Source organism: Fusarium coffeatum (genome assembly GCF_003316985.1).
Source record: "Fusarium coffeatum strain FIESC_28 chromosome Unknown BRIP53273_contig_124, whole genome shotgun sequence".
Taxonomy (NCBI): domain Eukaryota; kingdom Fungi; phylum Ascomycota; class Sordariomycetes; order Hypocreales; family Nectriaceae; genus Fusarium; species Fusarium coffeatum.
In genome coordinates, this window is record NW_022157917.1 from 14,795 (window position 1) to 32,917 (window position 18,123).

An 18,123-nucleotide genomic window follows, 5' to 3' on the forward strand; every position below is an offset into this window, starting at 1 on the left:
TTGGCACAAATGATTTATGATTCTTCGGTTGACCAATCTTTATGAACAAAGACAATGGCTCACATCCACATCTTAACGCTGTTACTATTCCAGTTATCAGCGGCGGAAACCTGAACAAGTTCAGTATATCCAGAACGAATAGACCGAACGGTTGCAGCTACTTTGTAATTGAACGAGTCTGAGGCTCGATGTCGACCATAGCTGAGCTGAATCATTGAAGTTTCACGGAAAGCGTGAGTTGAGGAAAAGGAACATTGCATTTTGTTTACAGCAAAGGCTGTCGCGGCTCAGTTGTCTAGTCCCGCACGAGGCCGAGAACGGTTCACTTGCGCCGACATACAGAGACTCTTTCCACCTGAGCCTTTTGGGTGACAATAATCGTCATTCCCTTCTCGGTTTGTATTTACCACCTTTTGTAAAAGGGGTCGTTTTAGCTTCGATTGGATTACCATAGGGATAGATCCTGGACAGGAAGCACTGTATCAGAATATTCACAGTCCCCGGGCCATTTAATCATGGGACGGATGGCTGTCCCATAGCTCGGGATAAGAATGTGTGTCGCTACTGGTTCTACTTCCTTTTGTAACTACAGTTCTTCCACAGTCCAGTCGTACCCATGATATGCATATTCCACTACAGCAGTATGATCTTGAGCTGGATCCGTGCTGAGAAGGGATCTCCAGACCGTGTCGGTCACCTCTTCTTCGCTACTCGCTTCATAATCGTCAAGCTTTACTAGATATGCGGGTATAGACTTCTTGAATATGCTTTCGCACAATTCGCGGGCGTCCCTCAGCCATTGCCGCAGAGGGCTCGAATTGTTCTCTATCTCTTTTTCAAAAGCATCCACCAATTTCTCTTGGTACCGAAGCGGCATGATCTCTTTATTCATGCTTCCCGGTAAAGCGCAAAGGGTAACGAACTCACCTAGGTCATCGTGTTTCCTACCGATATCTCGCAGATCTTTCCACATCTTCCACTGCTTAGAGTCTTTCATCATTTTGTCCCATTGGCCGTCAGGAAATCTACTGATCTCAAAATTCTGACTGTTTCGTTCTTCCATTTTCTCGTTAAAGAGAACTCTTTGGTATCTTTGCTGAAGCTTTCCATTTGTTTTACGACTCTGTCCGAGTAGCCAGAGCGTATATTCATCGTCAAAGCCGGACGCCGTTGCCGTTCGCAGGAACCGTAATCCAGTTGTAAGATTTTCCAGAATTGTTCTACGGCTTATCATAGATCTTAAATCTGGTTCCGACGTCACTCTAATCCTGTTGGTAGCTTTCGTCCTCGCAATGGCTGTGGACGCTGTTGTAAGCCTTCTACGTGATGTATTTCTCCTATTTACTGACAGCGAACCACTCATGCCGCCGAAGGCGGTTGGTTGCAAAAGGGGACCTGAAGGTAGGATAGGGCGAAAAGAAAAGGCCGAGGCACTCTGAAGCCCTCCATTGGCCGCCTGAACATCGTTAACATTGTTTTGTAAACCAATTTGATAAGTCATGTGGTACGTCGAACTTACCTCGTGACCTACACATTCGCACACAACTTCGCCTTCAACAGCTGAGGTTGGCCGTGTCAAAGATGTAGAACGAACCCGTCCAGCAGTGTCTTCCCACATGGTCATATCGATTGCGTCGTCGAAGGAATTCTCTTCTTGTGGCAAAAACGGACTAAGACAGTCTGTTTGGGACACGAATATGGATTCCCCCTCTACTCTCACCCCCTTTATGATACCTTTTTCAGCAAGGTATTCCGGAGTGGGTTCAAGTTGCCCAGCGAGGAGTTCGACGAGCATACGCTTTCGAAACGCATGGCCGTGCTCATCGGCTGTTTTCTGGCTCACATGAGGCTTTTGCTGCATGATGCGACTAACTCCCATGAGCATAAAAATACTCGAGTTTTCTGACTCGCTCGCCTGCGGCCCTCTCCAGTTTTCCATCACCTTTCTTCCTCCGCTAATCGCAAAGCATGGCCTTCGTCCATCGGGCCTACTATCATACCAGTGGATGCAGTCGTGATACGCGACAGCGAATGCCCATTCTTGGCCGTCAGACATTGGAATGACGGTAGGCATGTCGAAACCCTCGGATTCGATGTGAATCTCCCCATGTGGGTCAAGTGCCCGGATGGAGGAGATCTTGGTAGAGGAGCTTGCAGTTTTCAACAGATGCAAATAATCCCGTACTACTTTCTCATCAAGAGATTCACCACGCACGAGATTTCGTAACGCTGGGGTAACTTTATCTCCTCCAAAGGTGGCAGACCGGGAGACCCTATCCGCATATTCAAACCAAGGAGCGTCGACTGGTGGCATCAATACATCACGAGGCTCCATGTCCATGCTTCGGTCGACTTCTTGCTGAGATGGGAATTGCATGGGGTTGGATAGTATAAGGGTGTGCGGATATCTCTCGTACCGCTTCTGAATGACTTGTACTGCTGCCTGCAGAAGAACCAGCATGTAAGGTGAGTATGGCTGGCATGCAATGTTCTTGAACTTGTCCCATTCATCCATGTCCTTCAGCTGTTGACACTACGTTTTTACTTACTTTCCAAACGTGAACTGGGATCTGCTAGGCGGCAACAGATCCCTTTTCATGTTGAAAATGGAATCCTTTATTGCCCATGACCGTTTATACTCAGAAGGTTAGTAGTAGTAGGCTTGTGCGCAAAAAGGTTCACAAAAAGTCGTTATATCTGATTAATGTACTTGTTCTTGGACCGTCCCACACATCTCTCGAAGCAAGATCCAATTTGCCGAATTCGGCGCCGGCTGCGAACCTTCCAAATAAGTTCGAAAAAGGCCATATATCGCACAGAGGGATGTTCACGCCACCATCATGTTTTCTTGTTTCAGCAAAGGGCTTAAATTCCCGTGCCATTTGAAAATGAACGCTGTAAAGAACTAAAGAAAAGAAACCATACGCGCTTGAGCTTTCGATTCTGCATTCATTTACCACTTGTAAATTCTTCTGATCTATGTCTCCTGACAACCGAATCCCTCTGACGGTAATTGAGACCCCCACAAGTCATACCAAGCCCGAAGGCTACCTAGATACATGAGCAGCTTACGAATTCGCAAATTGAACTTCACAGGAAAGCGAATTGATTATTGGCCGCGGCTCGGAAAGAAATGGGTGGCACAGAACGGAGTCGGAACGGAAAATGCTCTGTCAAAGGATACCGATCAGGTTCCTCACGGCTAACGGGGTCCTGCACCGCTCAGAGGTTGAGGTTGGCATCCAACAAAGACGTGGCCGAGATGTGGGCAGAGTCCGCGGCTGTTCGTAGCACCTTGTTTGAAAACTCATCAAATGTAAACGCCGTCGACATTGAAACAGAACTCAGGGCTTACAATGATCGACTACGGAAGTCAAGGATCAGCGGCTATAGTCTGGGAAGTACATCACTGTCTGTCGGTGGATGGAGATCAGCCTCGGTCGTGTTATAGAGCTTATGCCGTAGTTGTTGTTACTTTGTTCTTAATGGCGCAAAGCTACATTGTCGTACCGGTCACACACAGCCGATAAGTCTTCACGCTGGTGCAGTACAGATCTCGACCAGAAGTCGTCAAGAGACGACTGACATGACTTCATCAGTCGTAAAATAGCGTCTTATGGCTTCCAAGGCTAGTGGGATGTCTATCACCATTTGAGGCCGCCGTCCAAAAAGACAGACCACATTCCCTCTTATTTAGTAATCGCGCCGGCAACGCTCATTTCGACGGCACTACATTTGATGGTGGAAATGCTCCCGATGCGCCCAATTATGACCGATCCTTTCTCGGTGCGGCAGATATTGTGCAACCTTTCTCAGGCATCGGTCAAGAGTCCAGCGCTGGGTAGTTGCATACCTATCATTTAGGATAACAAACCATCTGTCCAGACAGGCATCGAAATTGTGAACGCCGATAGAGATGCGGAGCCACGGTAGAGCCGCATTAAGAACGGCCACCATGTCAGTCTCTTTGGTGTCCTCGAGGCCGTGAGGGTAAAGCGTGACATATCCGAGTCAGACAGGGTCAGCACGGCCTGTTTTCTGGGATACATTTGGCGACGGTGTAGGAGAGGGTACGTTCGAAAAGGCAAGGTTTGATTCTCTCGGCAGTACTGGTCAGAGAATGAACCAGTTCAATTGACCAGATTCTAGAAACTTAAGTATCGTCAACGAGATGGAAATGTAAGAATGACGTACGAGGCTTGGTAAAAGAGGGATGAGGCGAAAGGAGATGCATGCACAGTTTGAAATAAGTAGTTTGGCTCTTCTACACTCAGTTAAGCGGTTCGACGAGAAGACCGGCTCCTAGTCGTTGCGAAATCCCATGCAGAATCGTCAAAATAACATTGGTCACGAAGATGAGCATGGTGAATAGAACCGAGAGAATAGTGCTTTCATTCAAGAGTTATGGGAGGTTTCCGTCTTGTTGACCCACTGCCGTAATGCAGAAGAACTTTCTGATGACATCATCGAAATGTCCCACCTCCCTCCAGACAAAGAGAAAAAGCCGTGCAGAGGTGCTGACTTTCATGGCCCGAAACGCATTGTCGCTCGACGCTTAGTTAAAGACAGCTACCTGCTTCCTGTCGTAAGCTATGCCAAAGTTTACTCAGACATGGACTATCCGCTATGATTCGATTCGCTGGTTGGTTGATGAACCGTCGCTGGAGGACCGGTTTGGTCACGCCTCTTACTGCAAGGGACTTGGTAAGAGCATGACGGAAAAGGATGCAGCGGGAACTCACGCTGGTGGGTTGAAGGAAGATATGGATAACCGTGTTTTTGGACATCGTTTCGTCCTTTTCCGGACGCCACGTGCAGAAGAGTGCCGAATAGGAAGGCCGTCCGAGTACAAAGGCCTGTAGCCCGGCTTTTTCTGTGTCGCGCTGCTACGTCGCTCAGCATCCGCCCATACTGGAACATGAAAGCAATTCATTGGCTCCTCCCGTTCAGCATTGCCGGCGCGACTTGTCCCAATTACGCGATATGGATTTCGCAGGATAGAACTCCACTAAAGGAAACAGTCGGCCGAGCTTTGCCCGACCTTGATTTTGAGAAGCTCGAGGCACTCAACCCTGGGTACATCGCCGACAGCGAGTCACACATGGGCAGAGTATACAAGATCCCCTACGATGAAAGCATGACCGTAGTCCCCCCGGCGTCTTGGTCCGGCAATTGTCCCAAAACTCTAGTGTTAGGTAGCGACCGGAAGGACGCAGAGACTCGCTCCTGGCTGTGGCAAAAATCGATAGACATGCGTGCCCGAAACCACCAAGCAGTACCCAGCGCAATGATCATAGTGGCAGGATCTCAAGAGGGTGGCGATGACGCTAAAGAGACACGAACGTCCGCCGCAACTGCAACTGGCACCGCGGCAGGCCCAGGGGCAACGGAATCAAACAGTCCCATGCATTGCCGGGAGAAAGCGCTTGCCGTAGAAGAGTTTGATCTGAGTTCCGAAAAAAGACTTGACTTTGCTGAGACGTTCTGCACTAGGCTCAAGAATTCCACTCTGACCCCTCAGCAACCTATAAAGGCAGAGCCATACGCTGATACCTTTATCGGGATTACTTTGTTGAATGGCTGCCCCAAGCGCGTTTTTGGAGTGAAGGAAGTTTGGGAGTGTTACGCTATCATGAAGGACATTAACACAAACTGTCCCGAGTTTGGAGGGACGTCCAAGGCTTCTTGTCTCCTTTACTACTTTCTCAAGAGAGATGATCATGTCAGCTCTATCTCTACTCCTTCATCTTCCCCTACCCCTTAGTAGATCTATTCTTATGGGTCTAGAAAGGTTGTCAGGAGTAAATTGTTACACCCTGATGCCGATTCGCCTGATGTACAACACTATGTGTGAATGCGATCCGAGTCATTTCATACGTAGAACCTAGCACACGTCCCTCTTGAATATGCGAATTGGAGTCTGAGTGGCTTATTACAGGCCCCAGTATCCTTTAGCACTCAGTAATAGGGATCTTGGTGACGGGAATTGGAAGAGTAACTAAGCGTTACTTGATATATCTGTTAAACTGAAGCATATCAGACGGACAGATTATCCGACTCTCTTTGACTGACAGGCTCTATGATATTGTGAAATGCAAAGAATAAATTGCTTTAGGTTGAATAAAGTACAATGTGAAAGTCGCTTTTCTTTTGATACTGAAGTTCACTTCCATTAGCAGTGTGAACCAAGCAGACATGGAAATTCCCAACACTTTCCACAACAAAGTTAATAGAGTTACACCAGCCCACGGTCGTTCTATTATAACATACGGAAAGTGGGGTTTGCTATGAACTCGTCTCAAGGACATATATCCCAAGCCGTCATCATACTAATAAGGGCTATTGTTGTAGGCATTCGACCATCTCTCTTTAGAAAACGACGTCAATTTGCTCCCAAGAGACTTGCTTTCGAACTCATCATGAGCTTCTACGGTCTGAACACCCACTCGTAACGTCTCCACCCTCTTCCTAATCTCCTCCATTTTCTGCGATAGTGCTCGGATCCTTCGCCGACACTTTGCACGGTCACTCGTTGTACTACTTTGTGCCTCCAGGCTAGCTTGTGATACATACTCCATGACTTTGTCTCTCACTTCGTCGGCCAAAACCTCTCTCAAATGAGCCAAGACTGTTTGTGCACGATCGGTCGGCGGTTGTTGTCCCGCAGGAAACAATGTTTGAGAAGAGCTGGATCGATGAGACTGTAGCTTACGCACGTACATGTCGCGCATATGCATTATTCCCTCTGCTTTTCCCTCTGCTTTAACCTCCTCAATTCTTGCTGTCTGGAGCGTTTCCAAAACCATTGATAGCCTCTCCTCCTCAAGGTCTAGCTCATTCTTCAGTTGTTCCTTCGTCCCTCGCGCTTTTGCCGCCTTGACAAAGTCCAGAAAACTGCGTGAAGCACCATCATCTTCCTGTTGTGTTGATGGTATTATCACGTCAAGCTCGCTAAAATCATCATCCAACCCACATTGGTCTGCCTTTATTCTGCGCAAAATCGATGCATTATTGCTCGATAGCGATTTGTAAGAGTTGATAGGCACATCAACCATCATGTCCATGAATTCCTCTCTGGCCGCTGTTGGATCTATGAGCTGAGATGCGATTTCGCCTGTAATAATGCGTTTGAGGTACATCAGCGCATAAATGCCAGAGCTACAAGTGTCAAGCGGATACAGAAAGCCCTTCTTTCCTCAGTAAGGTTCAACAGCATGGATGGAGATTTGCTAACCTGTGACTGGTATTCTGCCTCGTAACCAGAATCTCCTGTATCTATGCATCGTACGAAATGCTCTTTTGCCTGTTGGGCCGTTACACCGTAGAAGCTGAAATAAATCCTGTTCTCGTGGATCTCTGATACCCCCAAGTTCCAGTGCCGGTCTTCATTGCAATAGATGAGGAAAAGGCTTCGCTGGTAAGCTGTGAACGTTGCAAGGCTCTGGTGTTGGGGGTTGTTATTTCCAGGCCACGGTGTCTCAAGTAAATGAGACTTGACTCCCTCTGAAGTAAGGTTCCCAAATACTTCGAAGATAAATTCCGCAAGGAACTCCATAACTTCACCGTCTAGTTCCATCCCTTGCTGCAGTTGACGACTAATGTCCTTCGCGATTTGTTCTGTCCGATCGCATAGCTTCTTCGCAGAACGATGGACAGTAGTTGAATCCTCTGTGTTAGACATAACCAGGTTCAAATCAATTAGTTCCTCTGATCGCCGGCGTTTGTGACGTTTGTCTGCGTAATCGAAGGTCAACGATTGTTCTCGGGAGAGGTAAGATACTGGTCGTAGCGACGACACCTGGCAAAGGTTGTCTTGAGTGCCATACGAAACATCTTCATCGAGACTCATTGAATTACCGTGTCTGTAGTTGATAGGTCTGTGGTGATGAACTATGGTATGTGAAGAACAGAGACTTTTCTGCTTTCCCAAGAGGGCGTCGATGGTATTTATGGTAGGATGAGAGTCCACGTCACTGACACTTACCCCTGATACTGTTAACCGTTACAGGTTTCCAGCCCTGGTTGCTGATCGTTCCCCCTCTGCCTTACCTCTTTCCTGCAGCTTGCTTCAACCTCAAAACGCGCTCTCAATACAGCGTTTGCATCCATCATCCTGCAATGGCGATCCTCCAGCATCAGATAATGGTTTTAATGTCCGTGATTGAGAAGTTTTTAATCAATCCATCTCATCGACACAATCCTCGTACATAGAGAGGTTCTTCTCTGAGGAAAGATCGTAAGAATTGTCACATAAATCGCAAGCGTTAAACACCGACCGTGAGGGCTGACGAGTGGAGCCAACTTGTGTACCCTAAAGCCCGGATCGATAATCGAGCTTCCGCATCTCTGCCTAAAATCCGCTGGTTTTGAATTCCAAGATAGACAGACTTGAAGCGACGGCCAGTAACAACGTTGCAGAAGTCTGATCTATTGTTGAACTGCAATATCAACGTCAGCTCTCAGGTCAGAACACCAACAATCGCCAACAAATGCACGAACTTCTGACTGGCCTAGCCGTATTGGACAGGATTGACGTCTTGTTTGACCACTCGTGAACTTGACTTAGATGAAAAGGTCTCGTGTTTTCATTATCTGGTGTTGGCAACCACCTCAGAAAACATCCCAAATCTCTCACCGCGTCCCGCAGTATAACTTTGGCTAGCGGCCCGGTAATCGGCATCGTAAAAGCTTACCCTTGACCGTCCTGGATTTTGCAATGACAAAGAAGCTAAAGAATTGTCACTCACTTACACGACAAGAATATCGCACCTATCAAAAACGGCTCTTTTGAGGTAGGCTAACAAGGCAGCCGGGTTCGGAAAACGACTGATTCAAAGAATCAGACCACGTAGTGCATTCACCCCCCGTGATCACGATCTAGGTACATGCAATCGCACGTGCGAAGGGGCTGTGTTCAAAACTCAGTGGGTAATCGAACCCGCCTGTAAGCCAGCTTTGTAGTGCTAAGTACCGTACCATAACACAATATGCCGAAGAGCCAATTGGAGGTATTGGAGCGGCTACCGATAACGGAGCAAAGGGATATGCTCCGATGGGTCAGCTTCGGCTGTAGCGGGTCAGTCGAAATTGTGGAATAATCGATGGGACCCGCAATGCACAAGTGAGGCAAACCTAACGCAAAGTAGAAGTAGTTGTTCCCATCGTGCTAAGCTGCGCCTCCATAGAATAAGCTTGACGTAGCGTAGCAGACTTTCCTTTTTCGGGTTTAAAAGCCTAGAAACGCATGCATGTGACTGATCAAAAGGTCAGGGTGCTAGATCGAATTTGAGTAACTCTACATAAGTAGCTAATGCCGCATTTGACTTTCTATCTTCCAGTCATCATAGTTTAGTGTTGTATAGGCTTGCTCGTTGTTCACGATTCAATTGCACCTCGTTCATAAGATCTAGCAGATGAATGTTTCAGAGTGGATTGCGACCCTGTCAAATCGACCAATCATGCTAGTATAGTAGTTTACGAATAAAAAGTCATAAATGTCACGGCGGGTTTTGTTTCATTCTCTAGAGACTTTGAGCTAGCGCGATTTTTCCTAGCACGGAGGGTACAATTTCACAAGTAGTAGTACCTCATGTTATTGAAGGTAAGAATTTGATTTTTTGTTACATAGCTATAACGTCGTCCAAGTGACATGGGTGATGATGACCCTATACATATCGGCGAACTCTGATAGGGACTACCCTGTCAAACGTGTGAGAGCCGAACGGGAATGCTTTATGTCTAGACTTGGTCTTTTTCGCCATTGCTGGATCCACAAGATCGATTTGCAATTTCTGCAACACCATAGCGGTCGAGACAAACATGATTTGTTTTGCCATGGACTCGCCTGGGCAACGAAATTGCCCTCCCCCAAAAGGAAAGTGGTGACCGCGAAGACCCGCGAGGGCGAGTTTTGGTCGTGTATCGTCTGTGTCTCTACGCCTCGTGAGCCTCTTAGCGGAGGCGCGTTTAGGTCGCAGCTCTTTTTTTACAGGACCACTGGTAGGGTCGCTTGGGTATGTCAAAAATCTTTCAGCCCAGAAAACGTCCAGAGGACGCTGCATCTCGCCATCGGGAAGCCGCCGACCCGTGTTCCAAAAATCATCATCCAAACCAGCGAGCCATCCCATAAACATGATGGGAACACCCATCCGGACCTTCCAACCCCCGGCCAGACAGATTCTGTCGTTGGTCGCTGTACGTCCCACGGCGCTTGCGACTCGTAGCCTAAGTGTCTCATGGTATATGGAGTTGATTAAGGGGTCTGCCAGAAGTGATTTGATGTTGAGCTGGCCCTGGGAAGTGGGCGGATGGCAGTCGGCAAGGAGTTCAGAGCGGACTCGATGGAGAAGATCCTCGTCAAGGACGATGTGTAGGATCATCCACAAAGCGGCCGGGATTGTGTTCGCAACGGTGCTAAATCAGATCAGCGATCATCATAGGAGCAAACACTTTTCTCGTCTCAATCGCCTACAAGCGCGTGTTCTGGACGGATGGGAGAAGAACAAGGACGGAAAGCGAGGTGACCTTTGATGTTTATTCTGCAATTCTGTTGGGCACTTACACGAATAGATAACCTAACATCACCGCAGCCACACCATTCCTACTCAGCCCCAAATCTTGGTGGCGTTGGACCATCTTACGGACGTACTGTGTGCCCCACACAGGCTCGTACTCCGAATCGTGCAGGGCTTCATTGTTCCAGTCAAAATTGTCGTCACACCATGTTCGCCAGGTGTCAAAGTTCTGATGCATCCTGTCACGTGCTTTGTAGCTAGACGGTGTAAGCCATCGGGGGAGGCCCCTAGATACGTACGGGAACATGTTGTAAAAGGTCCAAAAGTCCTGGCAGAAAGTAGGGCAAAGCTTCAAAATTTCCTGCCCATACAATGCTTCGAGATGAGCCTTGAATATGAGGTCTGACATGAAGTTGAAGAGGTCGGGGAAGTAAGTCCAGTCATTGCCGATTTGGGGATCTTGGGATAGTTGTGATTCGAAGTTATCGACGAACCTCTTCATGACCGACTCTAAGTTGTTCTTTTGCAGATAGAAAGCGAAGTCTTGCTTCTGATGCTCCATGATGCGGCGAGACGGATCCGGGTGGCTCGTAGTAAGGTCCACCTGCTCTTCGTATTTCGAGATCCGATCATGATTGAACATATCAAGGTCTTTCCCCGATAGACCAAAGAATACGGACATGGCGTAGAACAGACTAGGTGCCGGTACCAATCCATGAGAGTTCCTGAACAAGCCCTCGATTTGCTTTCCTGGCATGGCCAGATAGATCTCTCGCCCAATCAACCTGATATGCCCTGGGGCTCCGTGGAGTTTGTCACTGGAAGGCGCATTAGAGACAGTAGTCTGACTGAAAAGGAAATGTGAACAGACGGGTGGAAGGGCAATGAGAAGATGGAGGGACATGAATGACAAGGAAGTTATGAGGTCAGTTGACATGATGCGCTTGTAACGTACACGAGCTTCCTGAGGAAGGACTCGGGCCAGAAGGCGAAGGTTAACGTTTGTCCCAGTACATAGATGAAAGGAGTCGTCGACGGAGGATCCTTGAAAGAGCCACCTATATGATGCGATGGATCGCTCAGTGACGTCGGTAGAACGGCGCAAAGCGTAAGGAGCAGGACGCCAAACGCCGCTACGAGTATCGGGTGTTGGAGACAATATTCTGCCAATGACAGGATGTATTCGTACATGACCATGATGTGGTGATTAGGTTGATAGACTGATTGTGTTTTGGACCCCTGAAGGAAGTGGTTCAAGCTGCTGATACGGAGAGTGGTAGATATTCCATTCACAGCAGTGACTGTAATAGAAGTAATCCAAGATCGAAAGCGGGAAAGACCGTGGAGTCCAATGAGAAGTAGAGTTGAGGCTCTGTGGACATTTCTGGTTTGGGCAGTGAATATATTCCTACGTGTCTGCTTTAGTAAATAAAAAGATAATCGGTAGTGGTGGCGGAACTGCCACTGGGTAGAGTCGAAACCGATTGCCCTAAAGGCTTTATTCTCTGTTGCACTAACCGTCGAAAACATACCTACATCAACGTAGAACCGGGCCCTCATATTGATCTTGGAAAATGGCAAAGGTTTTTGGGCGATTATTGGATCGTAAGAATTCGACGAATGATACCTCAACGAGCTAGAAAGTGCATAACGTGACGACCTCACCTTGTCGTCCATTAAAGTGTGTTCCATCTTAGCTTTCCAGAACGAGAGACAGATTGTCACGGCCAAAATCTACCATGGTCAGTGGAGAACTGGTTTGGAATGCCTATCATTTGTCTTGCCATCTATGGCCAACCAAAAGCGTGGAGCGAGAACATCATAAGTAATACACGGGCATCTTGCCTCTGAGTAGAACATCGCCCTTGAGTTTCATAAACATCGCCGTCGAAGACAGTTCTTTACAAACGCTAGTAGCGTACACCCAATTATCTATACCGGGAGTAGATGGTTTTCGATCCATACCGCAATCGACGTGTCTGCGATACGCCATGGCCCAATCACCTCTACCGCACCTCCTCGCACTCAGTACAGCCTACGCATGCATATTGTCCCATAATTGGGATTGCCATCTACTGCCAGTTTTCATTGGCTCCTGGGCTTTTGCATTGGCTACCCACATCTTTATCTGGGTCAGTTGGATCTACCCATACCATGTGTCGGAGCTTCGGCACGTCCCTACCGTCCCAGGATTCCCCTTGTGGGGTCAATATTTCGACATTATAAGCCAAGAATGTGGCGTGCCGCAGCGGGAGTGGCATCAAAGATATGGCCCGATCGTTCGATATTTCTTTCCTTTTGGTTCCGAGAGATTGTCGGTAGCCGAACAAAGTGCGCTGAGCCGCATCACTGGCGACCGATCAAATCAATACCTCAAGCCCTGGCGAGCGCGGGTGTGGATCAGTCGCATTTTCGGAAACGGCTTACTCATGGCCGAGGGAGACGAGCACAGACATCAGCGGAGGATCCTCCTCCCTGCGTTCTCGAGTCAATCCATTAAGGCTTGTGCTCCTATAGTCTGGGAAAAAGCTTTGATTCTTACCGATCGCTGGCACGATCTCACACAAAACGCGGGATGTGACCCTATGACGCTCGAAGTGTCAGAGTGGCTGAGTCGCGCTACGTTGGACGCTATTGGCGAAACATGCTTTGGACAGGATATCAACTCTCTCCGACAACCGAAAAGCACTATAGTGGCTTCCTACAAGCTTCTGCTTTTTCCCACTCCTTTATGTCGGGTGTTCCAAGGCTTGCGTACCTTCTTTCCGATATCCAGATACATACCAATCCAACCGAACCGCGACATGGACCGTGCGGAAGAGGATATCGCTAATCTAGCATCTAGAATGCTTCGACAAAAGGAGTTTGAGACAAGAGAGAAGGGTAATAGCTACAGGGGTCGGCAAGATCTCATTAGCCTGATGATGAGCCAGGACCAATCCTTCAGAGTCATGGGTGGGGCGAGCGTATCTTTTCAGGACAAACGTGATCAGGTGATGACGTTCCTAGGCGCTGGCCATGATGCGACGGCTGTGACTCTTGCATGGAGTCTTCATCTGCTCGCCAAACATAGCACCGTCCAGCGAAAGCTACGGCAGGAGATTAAAGCTCACCTTCCACTCCTATTTGGTGAACGAGCTACATGCAGTATGGCTGCACTCGCTGCCGCCGATTTAGACAGACTGCCCTACCTCAACAATGTCTGCCGCGAAATTTTGCGTTACATCCCAGCAGTTCCGTCGATCTCTCGTGAGAGTCAACTCGACGATGTCTTAGCAGGCTATCATGTACCGGCAGGCACGACCGTGCACATATCACCAAACACAATAAATCATCTCCCCTTGTACTGGGGGGAAAAGCCCAGCGAGTTTGACCCTGACAGGTGGGACAACCTACCCGACTGCTGGACACCCGGCGCCTTCATGACATTTTCTCGTGGACTGAGAGCCTGTATTGGCCGCCGACTGCTCGAAATGCTAATGAAGGTGTTTTTATGCGCTTTGGTAAGCAGATTGGATTTCAACATGAACAAGAAGAGTCCGGATCCCGAAAGGTCGAAGGTGTGCAGGACGACGCTACAGCCCAAAGACGGAATCACATTGACCGTGTCAATTACATCTGAAAACAGAAACGCTTACCCTAGACCGTGCCCAAGTGAGGTGGGCATAGTTAGACGAGTAACTTTGTGACAGTTTTCAAGCATGGAAAAAGGCAAAGAAACAGAAAGATGAGGAAACATGACATCGAGGGCAGGGTGGTATCAGATGGAAAGGTCAGAAAAAGCTGCTGCGTTATCAAACCACGTCAGTGTTCCTAGCTCGCATGACGACTTCGAAGCCTCCAACAAAATTAAACATTCAGGAATCGGGCAACTGCTCTGCAATCATTGAAATAAAATAGGGAATCCTATTCTCTCGGGTTCCAATTAGCATGCTGCGTGACCTTTGCTTGACATGTTTACGGCCACCTCTCGAGTTATCGGTCAACGATAGTAATACACAATACAGACGTCGTTTCTACGATCTGTTTAATTTAGTATGAGCTACTTTCGTGTTTTTTGTGAACTGTAGTTTGCTAGTTCTGAGTGGTAGGGATCAGTCCATAGGTGTTTTCGTTATTTTATGTCACCGGGGAAAGATAAACAACAAAAAGAGACCGAAGAAACAATGAAATTCAAAGCCACACGGTCAGGCGCAGCGAACTGAAACATTACTGGGAGCCACATCGAGATATGCTTCAAAAATGGTTAGGGCCATCGAAAAGCAGTATCATCAGTGAATATGGCACAGTTCCGGATGAATCTGTTCTAGCAGGATTGCTCTCGACGGCAGAATATTCCCAAGTTACGATCGGTAACTGGTAATCGCGATGTTGAAAAGTGTGTAAACGAAGTCACCAGTATAGTCCATCATATTCGACTCGTTGACGTTTTCTACGATGACTATATTTGGACTTACATTGTTTTCCTGCTCATGGAAAAGCCTAATTCTTGTTTCTCACGTTCGAGCCTAAAAAGGGCAGCACTATTCATCTTGGATCAAAGGTGGCCATGAATCAATGCCAGTAATGCTAGGAGGGGCTGGGAGATTCTCGCCAAAAGACGATATGAGGCCGTCAATCGACGTTGCTGACCTATGACAACATCAGGCGGAGTATGAATCCTCGAAGTGATTGAAATACCTCTTGCAAAACATTACCTTGTCCATGAAACAGCGCCTTGTAATGGTATGAGTTTCACGGCGTCCAGGAAACCCATTCCAGATTATCAACCCTCCCTAGGCAAATCGACTGTCGACTGCAGCCAACGCATGATGGATTCTACAAGTGGTCTATCGGTTGAGAGAAAAGAAGTTGAATGGAAACTCGAGCGGCTAATGGACCAATGGACCTCGCTCAGGCAGAACCTCATCGTACGTACAGTTCGAGATATCAGCCGATGACTATCCAGAATGTCGAGTAACTGATATACGATAACCCTCCAGAAAGCCGAGAAATTGGTCCTGTCGAGATTTTGCTTACATCTCCAGATCTTGGCGTTGAGCCTATGTCCGGATTACTCTACAAAAGAAGCGAGGGAACTACTGAGACGCGACGAGATGTCCATGTTGCAAACGTTCTTTGAGATTGAAGACGGATTAAATCCAGAATCAGTGGACCACTCTCAGGCTGGCCACTTGATAGCACTTGCGCATGGATTATTTGAGTCATCCGGAGGACAACAAAGTGATTTCTGGCATCAACTAGATCAACAGTACACGGCTTTCGACAATCAGAACATGTGTGGACTCATGGTAGATGTCAGCGGAAACAATTCACTTGATGAAGCCCATTTTGAACAACTTTATCATGCGATTCTGAGATCAGAGCTGCTTGTGGGGAAGAAAGGTGTCCTGAAATTTGACAAGTTCTTGGAAATGGTTGAAAAGTGCAAGAATGTCATCAACCCGAGTTTGAATGGGAAAGTCTTAACTGGATGAAGGAGTGCGCAAGCGACATGAATCCTTAGTAATTTCGGGTATGGGACCGACTGCCGGAGATATAATGTTATCGCGAATGTCCCAGCTTAGCCATCAACCTTTCTGCCGCCGTGATCACTTGCGATTGGACCGAGTGAGTGCTTGCCATGTCTTACAAGGGATAAGCCGCTTGCATCAATTACCTGCCCAGAGACAGCTTCCATTGTCTTGTCTCGTCCATTTTGACAAACTCATATACGCTGGCTTAGCGCTTAAAGCGTAATACCTCGGGGTATTCCTGGTGTTATCTAAACATCAAACTTGAAGAACTGTGCCGAAAACCACTACAACTGACGGTAGAGCATTCGTGGCAGCAGTCGGGCTTTCATGTTGCTCCCAAGACTTCCGCGTGCAATATCTCGACTCCCCGAACTGTTAACGGAAGATCGTATCGCTTCAATGTCTCGAGGAGTTGCACGGCACTGTTGGGCACATGCTTGAGGAAGAATTTCTCCACCAGGTCGTTCGATTGACTGGAGGGGGACGAGCAACGAGTATAGACAAAATCAAAACACTGCAACAAAGTAGGGTGACGCCGAAGGCAACGCAACACATCAACATCAAAGGTTGATAACTCCAAGACCTCCAACAATTGCAAAAGAACAACGGGCTGGATGGATGCACCCCACCTAGTCAATAGAATGGCAAGAGACGTATCCGCTCGATCTACTGACAACGCTGTTTGCAGCAGAGCATCTAAGAAACAGTTGATGTCCTCTCTCTTAGGGACAGTCATGCACCAGATCCCGTTTCTAGCTTCGTCCAGTAATTTGAGAAATGCTTCAATGGCCAGCAACCGCTGATTTCTCTGAACAGTGGCCCCTTGTTGATTCGCAAGCAAAACAATCAACTCCATGACATTATCAAAAGTCATGGATTCGCGCAAAGTTGTCAGGCCTGCTTCCAGTATCCATAGAATGGACACGAATGCGTGATCTTTACCAAACCTCCTCATCGTTGGCATCACGTTGGCACCTTTCTCCAACAGGGCGATAACCATCGACTTTCTCCTGTAGGAAGCAGCCAGGACTAGTGGTGTGCATCCGTAGCCAATATCAGCATTTACGTCCAGGCCGTACCGCTCGATTATGACAACTGCGAGCTTGGGCAGATCCTCTCGAATCGCTGCTTGGAACGCCTCGCTTTCGAATGGTTGGCGACCTATAGAGGCACCGTTCTGAACCAAGAGAATCGCCGTTGACTCTTGCCAGCAGCGAATCGCTTCCATAAGAGGCGTCTTTCGAAATGAGTCGGTCCAATCGGCGCCGTCCACAGGCAGACCCTCATCGATAAAATAAGACACAACGTGATCTAGTCCCCTTCTTGCAGCTAGCTTGAGAGGGGAGAAAAGTGTGGTATCTAGACGAAACAAAGACAAGGGGTGGTGTTTTTTCGCGTCTTGACAGCAAGTTAAGCAAGCCCCCGCACCTCTGGCAGCCGTCAGGGTCCTCAAAGCAACGGATTGATTTGGAGAGCGAACGAGAGCATGGAACACAGAGGTAGAGTTGTAGTTCTTTACGTCATTTTCGTACAGGATAGGGTTGCAAATCTTATGCAGGAGGCGACAAGACCGGGATAGCGATGCTTGAGTTTTGAGTGTGGACTGCTCCACAATCCCGCAGATGATTTCTATCGGCAACAGGAGAATCATTGCATAAAGTTGCGTTATCTATTGGTATTCATTGACTGCACTCCTTGGTGCTGAAGATGACGAAAAGTAGTTTCCAGCTCGAAGAGACGAGAGAAAGGTTGCGTCGGTCATGATTCGACGGGAGTGGCAGAGGAAGAAGTTTTATCTGAAGTAAGCTACATCTAAGGTATCTCTTGTACGGTAGCAGTGGAATACATAAAAGAGTACTTCGGACCGCCGGCAGTCCTGTTCTGGCGTTTTGACAGAAGCAAAATGCGGCACGAGAGGTCACAGATATCGGAGGCATTGCCTTCTGCTACCTGCCTCGTGTTCAAGCTATCGTATACCTTGGGTCTCAAATATGCCGGAAGATATGGAACGTACTCTACGGTGAGAAGGCAACATGATTCGCCATGGCCCATAAACCATTGAATGAAGAGTGCAGGTTTGGCGTTTTCATCCT

The 18,123-nt window shown here is 47.9% G+C and overlaps 6 protein-coding genes across 6 annotated transcripts; 2 read left to right on the plus strand and 4 right to left on the minus strand.

Moving 5' to 3' along the window:
• Nucleotides 1-586: 586 nt before the first annotated feature.
• Nucleotides 587-2,515, minus strand: FIESC28_05778 (uncharacterized protein; the record flags this gene model as incomplete). The annotated part of the gene is made up of 3 exons (XM_031159923.1): nt 587-1,220; nt 1,350-1,456; nt 1,520-2,515. 3 exons carry the CDS (start codon nt 2,513-2,515, stop codon nt 587-589), a joined length of 1,737 nt encoding a protein of 578 aa, XP_031016012.1.
• Nucleotides 2,516-4,918: 2,403 nt separating this feature from the next.
• FIESC28_05779 (uncharacterized protein) lies at nt 4,919-5,764 on the plus strand (the record flags this gene model as incomplete). The annotated part of the gene is made up of 1 exon (XM_031159924.1): nt 4,919-5,764. The coding sequence occupies one exon, from the start codon at nt 4,919-4,921 to the stop codon at nt 5,762-5,764; it is 846 nt and encodes a 281-aa protein (XP_031016013.1).
• A 565-nt stretch (nt 5,765-6,329) lies between these two features.
• On the minus strand, nt 6,330-7,849 carry FIESC28_05780 (uncharacterized protein; the record flags this gene model as incomplete). The annotated part of the gene is made up of 2 exons (XM_031159925.1): nt 6,330-7,190; nt 7,235-7,849. The coding sequence occupies 2 exons, from the start codon at nt 7,847-7,849 to the stop codon at nt 6,330-6,332; spliced, it is 1,476 nt and encodes a 491-aa protein (XP_031016014.1).
• Nucleotides 7,850-9,665: 1,816 nt separating this feature from the next.
• FIESC28_05781 (uncharacterized protein) lies at nt 9,666-11,711 on the minus strand (the record flags this gene model as incomplete). The annotated part of the gene is made up of 4 exons (XM_031159926.1): nt 9,666-10,413; nt 10,562-10,753; nt 10,814-11,647; nt 11,704-11,711. The coding sequence occupies 4 exons, from the start codon at nt 11,709-11,711 to the stop codon at nt 9,666-9,668; spliced, it is 1,782 nt and encodes a 593-aa protein (XP_031016015.1).
• Nucleotides 11,712-12,505: 794 nt separating this feature from the next.
• On the plus strand, nt 12,506-14,136 carry FIESC28_05782 (uncharacterized protein; the record flags this gene model as incomplete). The annotated part of the gene is made up of 2 exons (XM_031159927.1): nt 12,506-14,017; nt 14,068-14,136. The coding sequence occupies 2 exons, from the start codon at nt 12,506-12,508 to the stop codon at nt 14,134-14,136; spliced, it is 1,581 nt and encodes a 526-aa protein (XP_031016016.1).
• A 2,219-nt stretch (nt 14,137-16,355) lies between these two features.
• Nucleotides 16,356-17,681, minus strand: FIESC28_05783 (uncharacterized protein; the record flags this gene model as incomplete). Its single annotated transcript, XM_031159928.1, has 1 exon — nt 16,356-17,681. The coding sequence occupies one exon, from the start codon at nt 17,679-17,681 to the stop codon at nt 16,356-16,358; it is 1,326 nt and encodes a 441-aa protein (XP_031016017.1).
• Between the last annotated feature and the right edge of the window lie 442 nt (nt 17,682-18,123).